At 42.2% G+C, this 18,652-nt stretch overlaps 2 protein-coding genes across 2 annotated transcripts; one reads left to right on the top strand and one right to left on the bottom strand.

Moving 5' to 3' along the window:
• The first annotated feature begins 107 nt into the window (after window positions 1-107).
• Window positions 108-3,815, top strand: LOC145478155 (histamine H2 receptor-like). The gene has a single exon (XM_081456084.1). It carries the CDS (start codon window positions 1,553-1,555, stop codon window positions 2,663-2,665), a length of 1,113 nt encoding a protein of 370 aa, XP_081312210.1. The 5' UTR covers window positions 108-1,552; the 3' UTR covers window positions 2,666-3,815.
• Window positions 3,816-4,326: 511 nt separating this feature from the next.
• Window positions 4,327-18,652, bottom strand: LOC145478157 (DENN domain-containing protein 10-like). The gene is made up of 9 exons (XM_081456086.1): window positions 18,483-18,652; window positions 18,192-18,388; window positions 17,571-17,603; window positions 16,535-16,730; window positions 16,032-16,143; window positions 14,671-14,840; window positions 6,734-6,772; window positions 5,463-5,557; window positions 4,327-4,853 (listed from the first exon to the last, which is right to left on the bottom strand). The coding sequence occupies exons 1-9, from the start codon at window positions 18,520-18,522 to the stop codon at window positions 4,683-4,685; spliced, it is 1,053 nt and encodes a 350-aa protein (XP_081312212.1). The 5' UTR covers window positions 18,523-18,652; the 3' UTR covers window positions 4,327-4,682.

Here is an 18,652-nt window from a genome sequence, read left to right as displayed (position 1 = left end):
CAGAGATATTCCCTTAAGTAAATAAATTATGTTTAGGAACAAAATCATTAAATGGCACGTTGTTATTGCTTGCAACATTATTGCTTGCAACAAACTAAAAGTATGTATACTTTTCACTGAGCCGTGTGAAAATTGAAGGTGATTCCGTTTTTCGTTATCTTCCTGCACGCTCCCCTCCCCTTTCGTGTCACGAATGAAGCTAATTGCTTCAAAGCTAGCCACTCTTGGTCTTTCTAAACGTAAATAGGACAATGTCTGGGCCCTGTTTACGAAATCATTGCGCCTGAAGAGCTTCTGGTTGTTGCTTCAGTTACATGACAAAAAAAATTACAACCTTAAGAGAATCAGGTTTCTTTACAGCGTTTAAATTTCTGCTGACACTCACAATTCACTAGAGCGAGCAAGTTGTCTTCATATATCAATAGAAACCGTTTACCACAATACTCCCACCTTCAAAATTTCGTGGTCTAATGACAAATGTTTCCTGGGGAATATTTTCCCCTAAAAGTACATTTTGTTATTTCATTCTAAGAAAAAAGCGTCGTCAAAAAGCCTTTAGAACTAAGAACCTCAGCTCAAACTCTATTTTCAGTCAAGCAATGTGACATCTGTTACAAGGGGAAATAATGAATGTGTTAACTGAATTAACACAACTAATGCAATGTTGTTTGCACTATACAAGAGAAACGGGACAGCCAAAGAAAAGTAAAACACTTCCATTGAGTTGAAGTACGTCCCACTAATTACAAGGCTAATGTGTAGCACATAATAAATGATCACATTCACAATATTCCTTGAAAAGTGATAGGTTTTTAATCAACTTTTGGCACTAAATTATTCACAAATATATTCTTTGCACGTACCCCATGAAAAACATTTCCTTTTAATTATTTTTATTCAAGTACAAACTGTCTTTCTATGCTGACAATTCTAAATATACATAAATTCAATAAATTGTCACTCTTCTGGGGAGCCAATTTTGCTTGAATTTCCGGTCGAACTGTTTTTCTTTTTCTCCTTTTTCAGAAAACACTGAAATTTGATATCAAACGATATCAAATTTCTGAAACCTTTTTACAACAGCTCCTACGACTTGCGAGGGTTTATGTCTGAAATAAATTGCTATAATTCCCAAACTTGTGAAAAAAAAACAACAACAACAACAAAAATCGAAGCCAACAACGACATTAACAGGAAACTGTTGAGACTGTCAAGGATAAAAAATTCATTTATAGACATTTCATAACATAACCATATGGCTATTTTTCTATAAAATATGATTGGTCATTTGGAATGAGTAGAACAAATTGTTTATTTTCTGATAAGCTAGCCCTGTCTTCATCGGTGACATGACGTCAAGGGAAAACGGGTTTTTCAATCCTTTTTTCCGCTTTTAAGTTCTAAAGACACACGCGCGTGTATTCAGTGTGAGCCAAGTCAATTTGCGACACCAACGTCAATCGCTAAAATTTCTCATTAGCTATCGGCAAGGATGAAGCGAATTTAATACAGTTGGCAGAATATCCTCGCAATACAAGTGGATTTTAAAGCGATGATACAAGGAAATGAATCAAACAGACTACACCTCAGGCAGAACGCCTCTTCCAATACAAGTCTTGAGCTGTGCGGTCTGTCTCCTACCTCCAAGCACCTTGCTCTTTCTGTCACTCTTATCGTCATATGTATCGTAACATTCTGCGGCAACTTGGCGGTGTGCGCCACCGTGTACTTCCACCGTGCTTTACGCACCACAACAAATTATCTCATTGCGTCGCTGGCCTTCGCCGATTTGTTGGTGCCCCTCTTTTCCATGCCGTTCAGGATTCACCTCACTCTTCACAACGGCCACTGGTGCCTTGACTTGAAAGCTTGCGCGCTGTGGGTCTGGATAGACTTGGTGGCTTGTAGCGCATCCGTCGGTAGCTTAGCAGCTGTGTCGATCGAGAGATTTGTTGCCGTGAAATACCCTCTGCGCTACCCAGTGCTCATGACGCGAAACACCGGCTTGAGGATGATAGGTTTCGTCTGGTTGTACTCGACGATCTGCGCTTCCCTCGGCAACTACAACTGGACCTTTAACAGAGTCGAGACGTTCGCCGGTTGCACAAAGAACGATCCATTATTTTATACGGTTGTGGCGAGTTTGGTGTTTTTCTTGCCGGTGGGAATTGTCATAACAGCGTATACTTACCTCACCAAGATTGCTTTTCTACAACGCAGGCGCACTTTAAAAACCAACAGTGTTCGGCCAACAACAAACCCGGATCACAACCGCAAGTCGCTCCGTCGATCTCGCGTCCTGCACGAGCTGAAGGCAGCGAAGATGATGGCTTGTGTTGTTGGAATATTTTGCATCAGCTGGGTTCCTTTCTTTATCCTAGTGCTTTTAAGTTTTTGGCATGACCTTCAGAACATGCCTCGCGGCGTTCGCGACATCTTTGTAGATATTCTACCCAATCTAAACAGCGCAGTGAACCCTTTTCTGTACATGGCGTTTACACGCGAACTAAGAGAGCAAGTCGGCAAGATGGTTAAAAAATTGTTTTTCAAACCGTGCTGTAAGAACTCCAGAGTAGCCGGTGAAACATCGTGGCAAACTCGGTCGATGACCGTCGGGGAAACTGACTTAAGGCAAAGTATTAGAAACCACGAACTCCACAATTAAAGCAGTGAAAAATAACATTTCAAACTGCCGGCAGTCTTAAGGAGACGATGGAAGGTGATAAAAAACTCGGTAAATAAAAAATACAACTGAATATCCACTTTCACGGTCTGTGTGTTGTTGAACCAATTTAGAAACTACTGTACGTATTTGTATTATATGAAACATCGTGGCAGACTCGGTCGATTACCCTCGGGGAAACCGATATACTCTAAAGAATCAAAAACCAGCAAGACCATCACAATTAAGTAACAATGAAAGAAAACGACTCAAAATGCCGCCGAGCAGTCTTAAAGAGACCATAAAAGGTGATGAAAAGCTCGATAAACTAAAAAATACAACTGAATGTCATGTACACTTCAGTAGTTTGCTGTGTTGTTGAATCAATGTACAGACTATACCCGTAAAATATGTACAGCTGTAAAAGCAAACTGATCCGAGCTTGTGACTTTGAATAAAGATCATTTACATTTCTTTAAATGGTAGTTTTTGAGAACTTGGTGATACGACAAGACCTGAATCGTCTTCTTTATGTTCCTTAGCTAGCTGTCGGAGAAAAATAAATTCTAACCGTCTACGAAGATTCACACTGAGTTAGAATCTTCCACAAGTATTATGCAAACGCCAGATGTTTTTAAAAGGTGAATTTTGTATATTAAAAAAAAAAGAAAAAAAAGTTTGCCACAACATGGGTTAATTTGCCTCCACTAGCAAAATATCTTTGAAAAATCTTTTTCCCACAGCGAAAGACACTATGTTCTAGTTGTCGGTCATTTTATTCTAAGCAATCATCACCTTTTCGAAGTAAAAAAATATACTTTTGGTACAACTATAAAATTTGACAATGTTCCCAGTGAGTTTTCACTCGACAAAATTTTGAAGATTAACTTAATTGGCAGTGCCTCTTTCATTAGCTTATTTCGCTTTAAGTAAAGTGAACTTACACCCCCGCAAAGTCATCATTTTTATTTTTATTATCTTTTTGGTAATTATAAGAGGAAGAGCTGGCACGGAGACTGATTTTAAATTGCATATCTATTCAGAAAAGTCCACAATTTATTTAAGTTGCTTTTTAATCACTCGAAAAGTTTTAAAACCGTCAGCTGGTTCAACAATGAAAACAAATTACACACGAAAAGAATCCTTGTATCTTTTTGTGATTGTTTTCATTTCTCCATATGATATGTCACTCAAATGACAGTTCACTCTTGCAAGCTACAAAATACGGAATTTTCCAAAATTCAAAATCGAATAGACCTCAATACAGTGAGGTGAAATAAAGCTCGTACGGAAATAATAAGCTACAAAAAAATTACAAATGAAAGACACTCAGAGTGACTAAGATCGAAGAAAATATTGAGATGACTTACAGAAAGCGTCGTTTCAGATATTTCCGGACAGAAGGAAATTACATGCGAGTACGTGCAAGTCATAAACAGTAAAAACTGCCGCGTGATATTTTTAGAAACGTTGTTCTCATTATAGAACTAAAATATCATCAGTTTTTCGCTTCACGACCCACGCTCAAGCTCATAAACGTGATGTATTTTACTTGTCTCTATCAAGGCCTGTGAAATAGCAGGCAAATATTCATTTGCGTTCGCTTGAGCTTAAGGTCAAATGATACGTTTTTCAGTATTTCTTCCCCTTTATTGCTTAGTTGAAATCTTGATGGAATCTTAGATAGGTGAATAGAAGAAACTACTCTTATAAAGCTCGTTTTTTTGTACGCATTAAAATTATTACACTGCTTATTCGTGAGATGATAGAGCATTATGGGAAAGATTGGACGAGGCCGTGCAGCATCATGGAGTCATCCTTCCCAACATTCCACGCGCCCGTGTAATAAGCTACTACGATTCAAAATATTAATTATAATTGTGAACGAGTCTGGATGATTCCATTGTAACAGAGACAGAATTCTTTAACCGTTTCAATGCAGTTCAAAGCAAACTACCTTTAGTCAGTCGGGCATCAAGATCGGTTTAAACTGCACTAAAACATGCCACCTTTTTTTTTCTCAAACCAAGCCTTCGGCTGCAGCCAGGTTAAAAAGAAAGTTTTCCACAACTGGTGTTAGTTTTCGTTGTTTCAATGCTTCTAAAGTGACTCTGACCTTTCCACCTTCCTCCGGCTCAACTGCCAGCTTTTTAAGGTTGTTAATAAGATCCTTTGTCTTGACCGATAATTCCTGAAATTGAAAAAAATAGGGACCAAATGTTAATATATCATCTACCATGAATTGAGTATTATTTCACTTTTCGAAGTGGTTTGATATCAGCGTTTCTTTACAATGCAATTTGTATTCTGCACGCGCTTTGATTGGCTAAGCTGCTATGTTATATTGAATATCAGAGTATACAGCAAAAAACTGCTTTAATGTTTTGCACACGTGAAATCTCTACCATAAAGAATATAAAGAAGTCTAAACAATGTATTATTTAACAAATCGATTCCATGTTGACGTGCGTCTGTTCAGTAATAGATCACAGATGACGTCAAAATGTGGTAAGAACAAAAAAGTGTCACACGAGGCGATAGCCGAGTGTGTCACTGATGTTCTTACCACATTTCGACGAATTCTGTGTAATACGAGAATAATTTGACTTATTATATTAACTGTCATAAAACACTCGGGGAGTCCGAGAACACTTGAGATGAGTAGAGAATACTCGCCTGTGGCTGCTGCTGTCTAAATTTTACCCCAAAATGGTTATTTTTTCTGAAAATAGACGGTCGAGCAAACTGAAATCCGGAGAACATTCTCAGTTTGTAATCTAACTGCATATAATAAGATTACCTTGACGAGCTTTTGATCGTTGTATTCCTCGTTTTTAGCAGCATCTACCATAAACATGGCGATGTCCTTGTGAATTTTTCCCATCTGGAAGGTTTCTACGAAAATAAGAACACAAACATCAGGCACTAGAATTGAGTACTTTATACCGACAATTTAACTGCTTAAAGTCAGTCATGTTTTTACAACGGGCACCTTGGTTGGGAGGAAATATCTGTCTCAGCCTCAAGGAGTTAACCTATTAATGCAAAGAAACCTTCAGAAAACAACGTTTAAAAATCGTTTGGTAAGCTCTCTTAAGGTAGAAACCACACTACGCCGGAGAAATTTCAAAACATAGCTTTCTTCTGTGGTTTGGATTACCGTCCACACTAATCTGTCACGAAAACGGAGCTTTCCGAAAACGGTCTTCAACCGGAGGAATTTGAAAATGCCGGCTTTTCGTTGTCGTGGGGACGGAAAACGGAGCTTTTCGAAAACGATGTAGTCACGATAATCATGTGAATTCACTGACCGAGTTTTCCTCAAAAACAAGTCCAAAATGACCGGTGATTGTCGCGTTTTTAAAATCTTCCGGCGTATTGTGGACAGAAAACATTTGAATCGCTTTCAGAGTGAAACCTCCGCTTTCAAATTCCTCCGGCGTAGTGTGGACTGGGCCTAGGTGGTTAGAAAAAAGCGTGCCTACATGTCCAGTATAAGGGCCTTACCCAATCAGAGAAAAGATGCTGACTTTTCAACCAATCAGAGGCAAGACCAAAACGAATAGTGACTTGGTTTTCGCGCGTTTCCCGCGCTTGACACTGTCTGCATGTTCTGGCTTCGAGTTCTGTTTAATTCACAGCGTTGTTTGCGTTTCTTCTGATTTCCTGGTCAGATCTGGTTACTTTTGTTTTACTTTTTCGGTAAACCTGTTTCTGGCGCTCGGTCAGTGAAAGAGCGGTGCGAAAACGGCGACAGAAAAACGAAAGTATTCCCCGCGCCGCAATCCTGACTTATTTTTGTCTCTCGACGCTTTAAATCTTCCCCAACTACCAGAAGGCCTGAAACAGTTCTTTTGACATAATAGGTCTAACACGACCTAAATCACGAAGATTCATTTATGAGTATAAATTGTATTTTTTTTTCTTATTTGTTTCTACCTTACTGTGAAACTTTGGAGGTTTGGAAGTTTCCACCTTTTATCTCACCTGGTAATTTTGTAGTTTAGATAAGACTGCCTGTGGTGTAGCGTTCTACAGAAGGAAATGAAAATCTATTTTTTTTTCACCTACCTCGTGATTCGGGTGCAATTGAAATTTCTCCAGCCGCAACTGCAAGATAAGCTTGTACATCAAATAAGGAAAAGCTGCAAAACATTCAAATATCCACCCCCCGAGTCCCTAATGAAAAGTACATACACCCAACTTCTCAGTCCCTAATGCAAAGTACATAAACCCACCGCTCAATCCCTAATGCAAAGCACATACACCCACCCTCCTCAATCCCTAATACAACGCACATACACCCACCCTCCTCAATCCCTAATGAAAAGCACATACACCCACCCACCTCAGTCCTCAATACAAAGCACATACACTCAACCTCTCAGTCCCCAATGAAAAGCACATACACCCACCCTCCTCAGTCCCTAATGCAAAGCACATACACCCACCCCCTCAGTCCCCAATACAAAGCACATACACTCAACCTCTCAGTCCCCGATGAAAAGCACATACACCCACCCTCCTCAGTCCCTGATGAAAAGCACATACACCTACCCACCTCAGTCCCTAATGAAAAGCACATACACCCACCCTCCTCAGTCCCTAATGAAAAGCACATACACCCACCCATCTCAGTCCCCAATACAAAGCACATACACTCAACCTCTCAGTCCCCAATGAAAAGCACATACACCCACCCTCCTCAGTCCCTAATGCAAAGCACATACACCCACCCCCTCAGTCCCCAATACAAAGCACATACACTCAACCTCTCAGTCCCCAATGAAAAGCACATACACCCACCCTCCTCAGTCCCTGATGAAAAGCACATACACCTACCCTCCTCAATCCCTAATGAAAAGCACATACACCCACCCTCCTCAGTCCCCAATACAAAGCACATACACCCACCCTCCTCAGTCCCTAATGAAAAGCACATACACCCACCCACCTCAGTCCCCAATACAAAGCACATACACTCAACCTCTCAGTCCCCAATGAAAAGCACATACACCCACCCTCCTCAGTCCCTAATGCAAAGCACATACACCCACCCACCTCAGTCCTCAATACAAAGCACATACACTCAACCTCTCAGTCCCCAATGAAAAGCACATACACCCACCCTCCTCAGTCCCTAATGCAAAGCACATACTGTGACATGTTGCGTGACATATCGTTACATCGTTACGTCATTTAGTTCCCGTATGTTAGATGGCGTCAGTTCCATGTGGACTTCACTTGAAATAAAGCCTGTGCTTGTGTTTTCTTGCCGGACTTCTGTTGTCCCGTCTTTCTTGAGTTCAGCTGATTGATACATGGTGGCAGCGGTTGAGAATCTGCTCAGAACCGCTGCAAGTCATGCCTGCAACCGGAGTTGAAGCTGACGCCGTTTCTGCACAAACCTTGAGCGCTGCTCAACCGAATCGCCCGCCATTACCACATGTAAAACCTCCTGCTCCACTCAACCTTGCGGACTGTTCGCCGAAAAAGTGGAAATTATGGAAACAAACCTGGATTAACTATGCGGTTGTAGCGAAGATTACCAGCCAAGATGCTCAATATCAAAAAGCCCTTTTTCTCTGTACCATCGGTCAAGGTGCATTGGAGATCTTCAACGCCTTTCGGTACAACACCGGCGAAGACCCCGAAAAGGTCGACACCATAATAGCCAAGTTTGACGAGTACTTCACGGGTGAAGTCAACGAGACGTATGAACGCTTCAAGTTCAACCAAAGAAATCAAGAAGTCGGCGAAAGCTTCGATGCATACCTGATCGCACTACGAAACATGGCTGAAACATGTAACTTTTGCACTTGCCCTCGAATGACTGATTCTCTTCTTCGAGACCGTATTGTTCTCGGCATCAGAAATGGCGATGCCAGAAAAAGGCTCCTTCAAGAACGAAAGCTGGATTTAACGAGATGTATTGATATTTGCCGCACATCTGAAAGTGCCACAACTCAACTGCAGGCAATTGGTGCGAGTGAAAAAGTTGAGGAAGTCCACTGGGTAAACCAATCACGTAGAGCGAATGGCAAACGGAGTGACCCCCCTGAACCATCATCTGACAGGAAAACCACGCAGTCACGAAAGCTCAAGTGCAAATTTTGCTTGCAGACTCATGTTCTGAAAAAAGAATTGTGTCCTGCATGGGGTAAACGGTGCAATGCATGCGGGAAAATGAATCACTGGAAGGGCTCTGTGGTCTGTGAGACGAAAGGAAAGGTGCACCTAGTGAATCAGGCCTGTGACTCCTCTGACTCCGACTCGGATGTGGCCTCTGTAAAGACCCTTAATGCTTTTGTCAATGGTGTTGCATCTAGGAAGGATAAGCCAATCTATTGTGAAATGAACATTAACTCCAGCCCAGTCAAACTGCAAATAGACTGTGGAGCTACTGTCAGCATCATTCCCAGAAATTGCATAGGCAACAGTGAAATTCAGCCATCCAACATTTCCCTCGAAATGTGGAACAAAGCAAAAATGAAAGCACTTGGTACCTGTAAACTCCTCCTAGAGAACCCCAAAACCTCCAAGAAGTACATGGTGAAGTTTGTTGTTGTTGAAGCTGAACTAACCCCACTGCTGAGTCGCAAGGCAGCTGAGAAGATGAAGCTGATCACAGTCAACTATGATAAGTTTGAAAGTGTTAATGGAGTAGTTGAAGGCCAGCAAGACGTCTTAAAAGCTTTTCCTGATGTATTCAATGGCGACATTGGCACCTTATCTGGCTCTGTACGTCTGACCATCAAGCCCGATGCAGAGCCGGTACTTCGTCCACCGAAAAGGCTGCCTGTTGAGCTGCGAGACCAGGTTAAGCAGGAGCTTGACAGACTGGTCAGGGTAGGAGTTCTCGCTCCCGTAGATGAACCCACCGACTGGGTAAATCAGATGGCAATTGCAACCAAAAAGGATGGAAGTCTTCGGATCTGCATAGATCCACGATCCTTAACCTCGCGTTAAAGCGGGAACACTACCAGCTTCCTGTACTGGATGACATCCTCCCTGACCTTGCAAAGGCGAAAGTTTTCAGCAAAGTTGATCTGAGTCATGGTTATTGGCACTGTACCTTGGAAGAAGAGTCCAGTCTGCTTACCACTTTCTCTACCCCATTCGGGAGGTACAGGTGGAGACGTCTTCCCTTTGGACTCTCTGTTAGCTCTGAGATCTTCCAAAAACGACTCCATCAAGCCCTGGAAGGACTGGTGGGTGTTGCCTGTATAGCTGATGACATATTGATCTATGGTGTTGGAGACACCATTGAGGATGCCACGCAGGACCATGACAGAAACCTCACATCACTCTTCCAGCGCTGCGAAGAGAAATCCATCCGCCTCAACAAGGAGAAAGTGACCCTGAGAGTGAAACAACTGGATTTCATGGGGCACCAACTCACTACAGAGGGTCTGAAACCAGATCCAAGTAAGGTAGAAGCTATCCTAAAGCTGCAAACACCAAAGACCAAGGAGGACATTGAAAGACTTAACGGAACTGTTAATTATCTTGCAAAATTCCTTCCAAAGCTTTCCCAAGTAATGGAACCACTCAGAAGACTTACACAAAAGGGAGTCGAATGGTACTGGGGCGATGCTGAAGACAAAGCTTTCAATGAAGTGAAACAACTAGTCACCCAGGCTCCAATCCTTGCCTACTACAGTCCTGACAAAGAGCTTGTTATACAGTGTGATGCCAGCAGCCTGGGAATTGGTGCCGCACTTATGCAAGAAGGTCGACCACTGGCATACGCTAGCAGAGCACTTACAGATCCTGAGACCCGTTATGCCACCATAGAAAAGGAGATGCTTGCTATTGTCTTTGCACTGGAGAAGTGGCACCACTTTGCCTTTGGTCGCCGGGCAGTTGTCAGATCGGACCACAAGCCACTTGAAGCCATCACCAAAAAACCGCTTGACAGGGCACCGAAACGTCTACAAGGCATGTTGCTCAGAAGTCTGGCCTATGACATAGAAGTGCAGTATTCTCCGGGTCACACACAGCACTTGGCAGACATGATGAGCCGATCATACCTACCAGCTGATGGCCAAGAAACCTGCAATGAATTTGAAGTTGTCAATGCCGTCCAATTCCTGCCCATTGGACAAGGGAAGTTACAGAAGTTTCGAGTGGAGACTGAACAAGACGACACCTTACAAGCCCTGAAGAGCACCATACTGAAAGGCTGGCCTGAGGACAAGTCCAACGTTCCTTCCCAACTGGTCCCCTACTACAGCATGAGAGATGAGCTTAGCATTTATGATGGGCTCGTTTTCAAAGGTGAGCGCCTTGTTGTACCCCAGGGACTTAGGGCCGAAGTAAAGAGAGACATACATGCATCCCATGCTGGTGTTGAAGGCTGTCTCAGGAGGGCACGGGAAAGTGTGTATTGGCCTGGCATGAACTCTGAACTCAGACACTGGATTTCAACCTGCGAGCCCTGTAGGCTGTTTGAAATCTCGCATGGCAAAGAGACCCTCATGTCCCATGAAGTGCCACAGAGGCCGTGGGAGAAAGTAGCTGTTGATCTATTCTCCCTGAACCAGACAGACTACCTGGTGACAGTGGATTACTATAGTGGCTATTGGGAACTGGACAAGCTGCACCGTGTAGATGCTGAGACTGTGGTGAAGAAACTCAAGGCTCATTTTGCCAGACATGGCAGTCCATGTCAGCTCGTAAGTGACAATGGCGCTCAATTTACAGCTGCAGAATTCAAGAGAATGACAAAGACCTGGGACATTGAGCATAGTGTTACATCCCCCTACAACAGCAAAGCCAATGGCAAGGTAGAGGCAGCTGTCAAATCTGCCAAACGACTGCTTCGCAAGACTGCCAAAGCTGGAGACGATTTCTACTTGGGGCTCCTTGCTGAACGCAACACCCCATCACAAGGCATTGGAAGCAGTCCAGTCCAGAGGCTCATGAATAGAAGAACAAGAACTCTACTGCCTACAACTAGCACCCTGTTGGAGCCAAGGACACTCAACTCGGCTCACGAGAGAGAGAAATTGAAGGAAGTCCAGTAAAGGCAAGCCCGGTATTACAACACCAACGCCCGAGATCTACCCCCTCTGAGCGAGGGTGACACTGTGCGAATGAAGCCGTTTGTACTGGGAAAAAAGGAGTGGAAGAAGGGAGTTGTCGTGGAAAGGCTCGATGAGAGGTCATATGAAGTGGAGACAGGAGATGGGACGTCTTACAGACGAAACAGAGTTCATCTGAAGAGAACCAATGAGCTGCCTCCTGAGGTTACTACTAATTTACCACCACAAGTCTCAAACACTCCTGACACAACCGGTGACTCAACTTGTTAAGGAGAGTCAAGCAGCACCCTGGATACCGGTACTTCCCTTGTTGAACTCAACCGAGAGATAGCTGAGTCGGACTGTGGTGTGATAACAAGGACCCGCTCAGGACGGATTGTAAAAAGACCATCCTATCTCGCAGATTACAATACTTGACTGTCATGCTTCTTGGCCTCAGTTACTGAACCTTGAGTACTGAACACTGAACCTAACTTTAGCATCGCATGTTTGACTAGTTTGTTGAACACTTGTTATGGTTCACTATTATTGAACATTGACACTTGAATACTAAAGAGACTTAATAGAACTTGCTGTGTGGCTACAAGGCCAGGCCCATGATCATTGGACTTTGAAGGGGTTATAGACATTGAACACTTGCCAATGAACATTTATTATGCTAGATTTGCATGGCTCATTATTTTCTTATTTTATTTTATTTCATATTTCATTTTTACTTGCTTTTTCTATATTGGGGGAGATGTGACATGTTGTGTGACATATCGTTACATCGTTACGTCATTTAGTTCCCGTATGTTAGATGGCGTCAGTTCCATGTGGACTTCACTTGAAATAAAGCCTGTGCTTGTGTTTTCTTGCCGGACTTCTGTTGTCCCGTCTTTCTTGAGTTCAGCTGATTGATACACATACACCCACCCCCTCAGTCCCCAATACAAAGCACATACACTCAACCTCTCAGTCCCCAATGAAAAGCACATACACCCACCCTCCTCAGTCCCTGATGAAAAGCACATACACCTACCCACCTCAGTCCCTAATGAAAAGCACATACACCCACCCTCCTCAGTCTCAATATATAATACAAAGCACATACACCCACCCCTCAGTCCCTAATGAAAAGCACATACACCCACCCCCTCAGTCCCTAATGAAAAGCACATACACCCACCCTCCTCAGTCCCTAATGAAAAGCACATACACCCACCCATCTCAGTCCCCAATACAAAGCACATACACCCACTCATCTCAGTCCCTAATGAAAAGCACATACACCCACCCTCCTCAGTCCCCAATACAAAGCACATACAGCCACCCTCCTCAGTCCCCAATACAAAGCACATACACCCACCCCCTCAGTCCCTAATGAAAAGCACATACACCCACCCACCTCAGTCCCTAATGAAAATCACATACACCCACCCTCCTCAGCCCCCAATACAAAGAAAATACACCCACCCCCTCAGTCCCCAATGCAAAGTACATACACCCATCCCCTCAGTCCTCAATGCAAAGTACATACACCCACCCCCTCAGTCCCCAATGCAAAGCACATACATCCACCCCCTCAGTCCCCAATGCAAACTACATACACCCAACCCCTCAGTCCCTAATGAATAGAACATACACCCACCCCCTCAGTCCTTAATGCAATGCACATACTCCCACCCCCTAAGTCCCCTAATGCAAAGCACACACACCCACCCTCCTCAGCCCCTAATGAAAAGCACATACACCCACCCCCTCAGTCCCCAATGCAAAGCACATACACCCACCCCCCCTCAGTCCCCCCAATGCAAAGCACATACACCCACCCTGTCAGTCCCCAATGCTGAAAGCACATACACCCACCCCCTCAGTCCCTAATGCAAAGTACATACACCCACCCCCTCAGTCCCTAATGAAAAGCACATACACCCACCCCCTCAGTTCCAAATGCAAAGTACATACACCCACCCCCACAGTCTCTAATACAAAGCACATACCTGCATTCTTATTTAAGCCAATGAATGTTGCCTTGTGTTTACTCAGTTCTGAGTGTTTTGTTTTTTTTTGCCACCAAATCATTAGCAAACCCTACCTTTAACACAATAATTATTTAACAGATGTGAAGGAAACTGAAGAGACTGAAGAGCAATGTATAGCTTGTGGTTCCAGCCTATTATCCCCAAGGGATCATGGCAAAAACTGAAGTGGTTTCACCGGATATCTGATCTAACTTACTCTGTTGGGTGCAGTTGACAGTTATCCAATATATGGCAAATTTACATACTGTAAATCCTTGAATTGCGCCCCCATGCCCCACTGGGGGCAATAAGGATTAATGATGAAATCCTTGAATTAGTACCTGGGCACTTATTTCAAATTTAGGAGAAGACGGGGAGGGGGGAGGGGGCACTTATTTGAGGGGGGTGCTTAATCGAGGGGGGAGGCACTCATTTAATTTTTCCCAAATCGTGGCCTGACATGATCATCTTTTAATACATCATCTGTGCGTAAACAACAACATAAGCTCTTTATCAACATAAAAAGCTGATCTTAAAGTTTAAATCGCAGCACTGTTGGTACTTGTAATTTTTTTTTTCTAAACTTAACGTGTTCACAAACTGCAACTAGAAATTGTAGGAAAAAGCTGGACCAGAGTGATTGAACATGACAAAAACTATACATCCTTTGTCGTCTAATTACTTGTCCACAAAATGGGGGTTGGAGAGGGGGGCGCTTATTCAAGGGGGCACTTATTTTAAATCTTGGCTGATAGGAGGGGCGCTTACCGGTATTCGAAGGGGGCACTTATTTGAGGGGGGCGTAATAATTCGAGGATTTACAGCAACTACTTTTGAAAGATAAGGATACATATATATATGTAAATGAGAAAATTAAAAGTTGTAGATACTCAAACCAAGATTCAACGGGTATTACATAAATGTAAATGGACATAGCCAGGGACTTCCAAACACTTACCATTAACAAACAGGTCATACAGCTCAGTCCTGCTTTCAACTGATGCATCAGTGAAGCCAGCCACGTATGTAATGCTTGTTGTAAGCCTCTCAAGTTCCTCTTCCTCTAGATGTACATAGGGATGGACAATGTTCCAGTTCTGACGATGCCAAACCAATAGAGGTAATGCCCTAAATAAACATCAAAACACATTGCCACTTAGATCCATTATCCATACATTGATGTTTTTACTCAGGTGAGGCAAGTGGCCAGATTTTGTAAGAATTTTCTTTAAATCAAACTTACATATAAATAAAACTCTAACTTGTGTTTTGAAAAGCCCACTGCTTGATTTTGCAAACACCACTTTCATTCCTGCACTGTCCAAATTTATAGGTAAGGTAAGATTAAGTCTACTTTCTAGCCTAGTGGCCCATCAGCGTGGCACTTTTCTTTGGTTTCCATAGGAGACTAGAAATATCTTCCCCACTGTCCCCTCAGATGGGACCATAGGGTTGATGTGGGAGGTGCGGTGGGCTCATGGTTAGTGTGCTCGTTTTGGATCGAGTGGTTCGGGTTCGAACCTGGCAGGAGACATTGTGTTGTGTTCTTGGGCAAGACTTTACTCTCACAGTGCCTCTCTCCACCCAGGTGTGTAAATGGGTACCGAGCAATAAAATGCTGGGGTATTCCTCTGATGGACTTGCAACCCATCCAGGGGAGAATAGAAATGCCCCTAGTTGCTTCATGCTACAGAAACCGGGATAAGTTCTGGCCTGGTGGACCACTTGGCTCCTATGCAGACTTTACCTTTACAGCAGTTCGATGTACTGTACCTATCGTAGGGTTACACCAGCATTGATGAGCCAGTACTTTACCACCAGCACTAGTTTGCTGGTATTCTTACAACTGGGTGGAGAGAGACTCTCAGACTGAGAGTAACAGTGACCCAGGAAATGGCTCAAACAACGTGATCCAGAGTTCAACTTGCACTAACCATTATACCACTGCACCACCACACAGGGAGTCATTAAAACTGTTATTTGCTGAATGATGTAGTATATTATTTAAAGCTGGATCCTTGGATAATTCAATTCAAGAGTTTTCATTGGCTTAGCCATCATGGTAAATGAGCAATAAATTATACCATGCTCTACAAATAAGGTAACTAAGTGTAAGCATAATTTTTGGGGGCATTTTTATCGCTACTTTATTTTAAATTTCAATTATTCCACTTGGGCTTGTTGGATATAAGATGACTATAGCCAACCTGGCATTAATTATACATCTTATTGGCTATCTACCATCTCATAATATCCAAGGCGCAGTCATGGAATAATAATATTGTTAATTGTATACAAACTGTACATATGATTACTTACCTACAAATATCCAAAATAGTTTCAACTTTAGGACTGTACACAGCTACTTTCTTCTTTAGCAGAAGTGCAGTGTATATCAGAATTGTTTCCACTCCAAATATGTTGATCACATCTGTTAACAGCAAAAAACTAAATTCATGAAATTTTAAGAAAGGCTGAATTTACATCAAAATAGGAGATCAACTGGATAATGGAAACTTAGAAGACATGTACACGGACAACACAATTCTCAGGACAGGCTTGGTCCCACCATTTCATTACCTATACACTAAAATACTGTGATATTATCAAATTGATAATATCAATTATTAATATTATCAACTTCCAAGTATTCTTACTCATGAATTACAGGTACGCCTCACATCATACACCCATTGTCAGATCATTAATATTAGCCTGGTCTAGTATGTGTATAAAAATACACTAAATCGAACAAACTAATACAAAATGAGATGAAAAACAATTTAATGACAGCTGAGAGTAAAACTAAATCAACAACTTGCCTGAAATAGGAGAGGCCACATATGACAGACGAGGATCAAAGTCCTTGACTAAAAACAAACCATTATCATCATTAGGGCAAGAGCCTTTGGTAACCACAGATAGGTATGCCTCCAGCATGCCGCTGGCATCCCCTGTTTTGATGAACTTGTTACACATAATCTTGCAGAGACCTTTGTACTTCTCTGGACAAAAATCCTGCCAAGAGAAATCAGATGAAAATACAAAATGAAATATAAATACAAATACAATCCCATGAAACCTCTCTTGAGCGGACACCCTCAGGCCTTTCCCAAGTGTCTGCTTAATAGAGGGTGTCCGCTTCATAAAGGTTTGTAACAATTGAGCAATGCTTGTTGACAATTAACATTTAACGCTTCCTCTGAACTGTAATAAAGTTCCAGGTAGTTAATGAAGCTATCCAGAGTTTAAGTTCATCAGCTTTCATTGGCAACTTTAATTTGTTATAATTCAATGCCCTTTCAATACAGTAACAATAATACGGGTAAATTTAATCGACTATGTCAAGGACGTAATCCAATGCCACATTGTTAATTCAGTCCGCTGTCTGCCTACATGTAATAGAGGTTTTTACAAATTTTATAGAAATTAGCCAAATACAATTTGTTCTAGTGTCCTTGTCCACTTAATAGAGGTGTCCGCTGGATAGGGGTTCATTATAAAGGGAAATATAAGACGTTAATTTCAGGACCAGGATAAGTGTTCACTTAATAGAGGTTTCTCTGTAAATATAATATTATATATTATTGTTAGTAGTAACATGTAATAAATGAATTCATGACATACCCCCCTTGCAAATGGGGAGCAAACTTCATCATTGATAAATATTTTGAAATTCCAATTTTACATGTGAAATGAAGTACAATGCAAGCATGTGTGCATAACTGATCCATGATCACTAATATAATGTCTGGAACCTTGTTTTTAACAATGGAGTGCAAAACTCTATATGATCATTAAATGGCAGAAATATTCCACTGCAATCAAGGTTATCATGTTCAGAGATTATATATTTACCTTAGTTATCAATGTCAGAGCAACATGAGTGACCTTGAAAATACAACAACAAATATGATTATAGTTCTAAAATATAAACCAAACATTATGGGGATATGGTGATTTTAAATATCAATACTGCACAGTGACAAAAAAGTTTCCTCCTTCACTTAGGTACACACCTAGGGGGGGGGGGGGGTACTTGATCCATGTATGGGTAAAGGGCTGCCATTGAGGGTTTGAAACCTTGCCCCTGATTAGGACAAAAATTACTCAAAAAACCCTATCCTGTGTATGACTACACCCTCTATTCTAAGACCCTGTTTAGGATGAGAGATGAAAGTCATGAATTCCCTGTGCAACACAGTGACATCTTTCAGTAACTAATCAAAGACAAGAGAGTCCATCCAAAAAAAGAAAGAAAGAAAGAAACAGAGATTTCCACTTTTTAAGTGAAACTTATTCTACCACAATGTCTCACTCATCAGCACTATCCTGGGAGAATATGTAGCTGCCTCACCAAACACTAGCCTCCTTCTCCCTCCCCTTCCCCCATGTACCTGCGCCCACAGTTTAATACCCGCCGTGCATGGTTTCTCTTCTAATACTTACTCAGATAAGTGTGATCGTTTCGGAACCCACCTTGCTCAATGCATCCGAATTCTTAACCTCTGATGTGTAAATGTAAAACCATTGTTTGTTAAACTGGCCAAAACAAAACGCTATAATTTCGTCTTTATCAGTCTTCAGACAGCACTTCCTCAAGATGACCTGACGGTTCGCTTCATTGATGGTAGGATAAGACCACGTCCAAAGCACTTCGGCATCAACGTCTTTTTCTGCAATCGGTGAAGTACGAGAAACCCAATAAAGGTACTTATTGTCTAATATGAAACATCCGGTATTTTATGAACTAGAATGAAGAATAAATACCTATTAGACAAGCTGCCACAAGATCCCCAAGTCCGGCCATCTTGCTTAGCGCCAATAGGCGCCCGCAATACACGTCAGCGGTAAATCAAAATAAACAATATGGCGGCCGATTGGCGGCCTTGTTGCCTCCATTTTAGTTTGCGTTTGCTGGGTCGTTTGCTGGACGTTTT

Source organism: Orbicella franksi, chromosome 2 (genome assembly GCF_964199315.1).
Source record: "Orbicella franksi chromosome 2, jaOrbFran1.1, whole genome shotgun sequence".
Classification (NCBI taxonomy): Eukaryota; Metazoa; Cnidaria; class Anthozoa; order Scleractinia; family Merulinidae; genus Orbicella; species Orbicella franksi.
The sequence above is the reverse complement of the archived record's forward strand: the minus strand, read 5'-3'. Positions and strand labels throughout refer to the sequence as shown.

Bases quoted from the DNA above. Each gene is read 5' to 3' on its own strand.
- LOC145478155 (XM_081456084.1), top strand. From the start codon at position 1,553: ATGATACAAGGAAATGAATCAAACAGACTACACCTCAGGCAGAACGCC.
- LOC145478157 (XM_081456086.1), bottom strand. From the start codon at position 18,522: ATGGCCGGACTTGGGGATCTTGTGGCAGCTTGTCTAATAG. The intron at 16,144-16,534 runs GCAAGTTGTTGA...TGCTGTTAACAG, and splicing joins TGTGGCCTCTCCTATTTCAG to ATGTGATCAACATATTTGGA. The intron at 4,854-5,462 runs GTAATCTTATTA...TTTCAATTTCAG, and splicing joins ACGATCAAAAGCTCGTCAAG to GAATTATCGGTCAAGACAAA.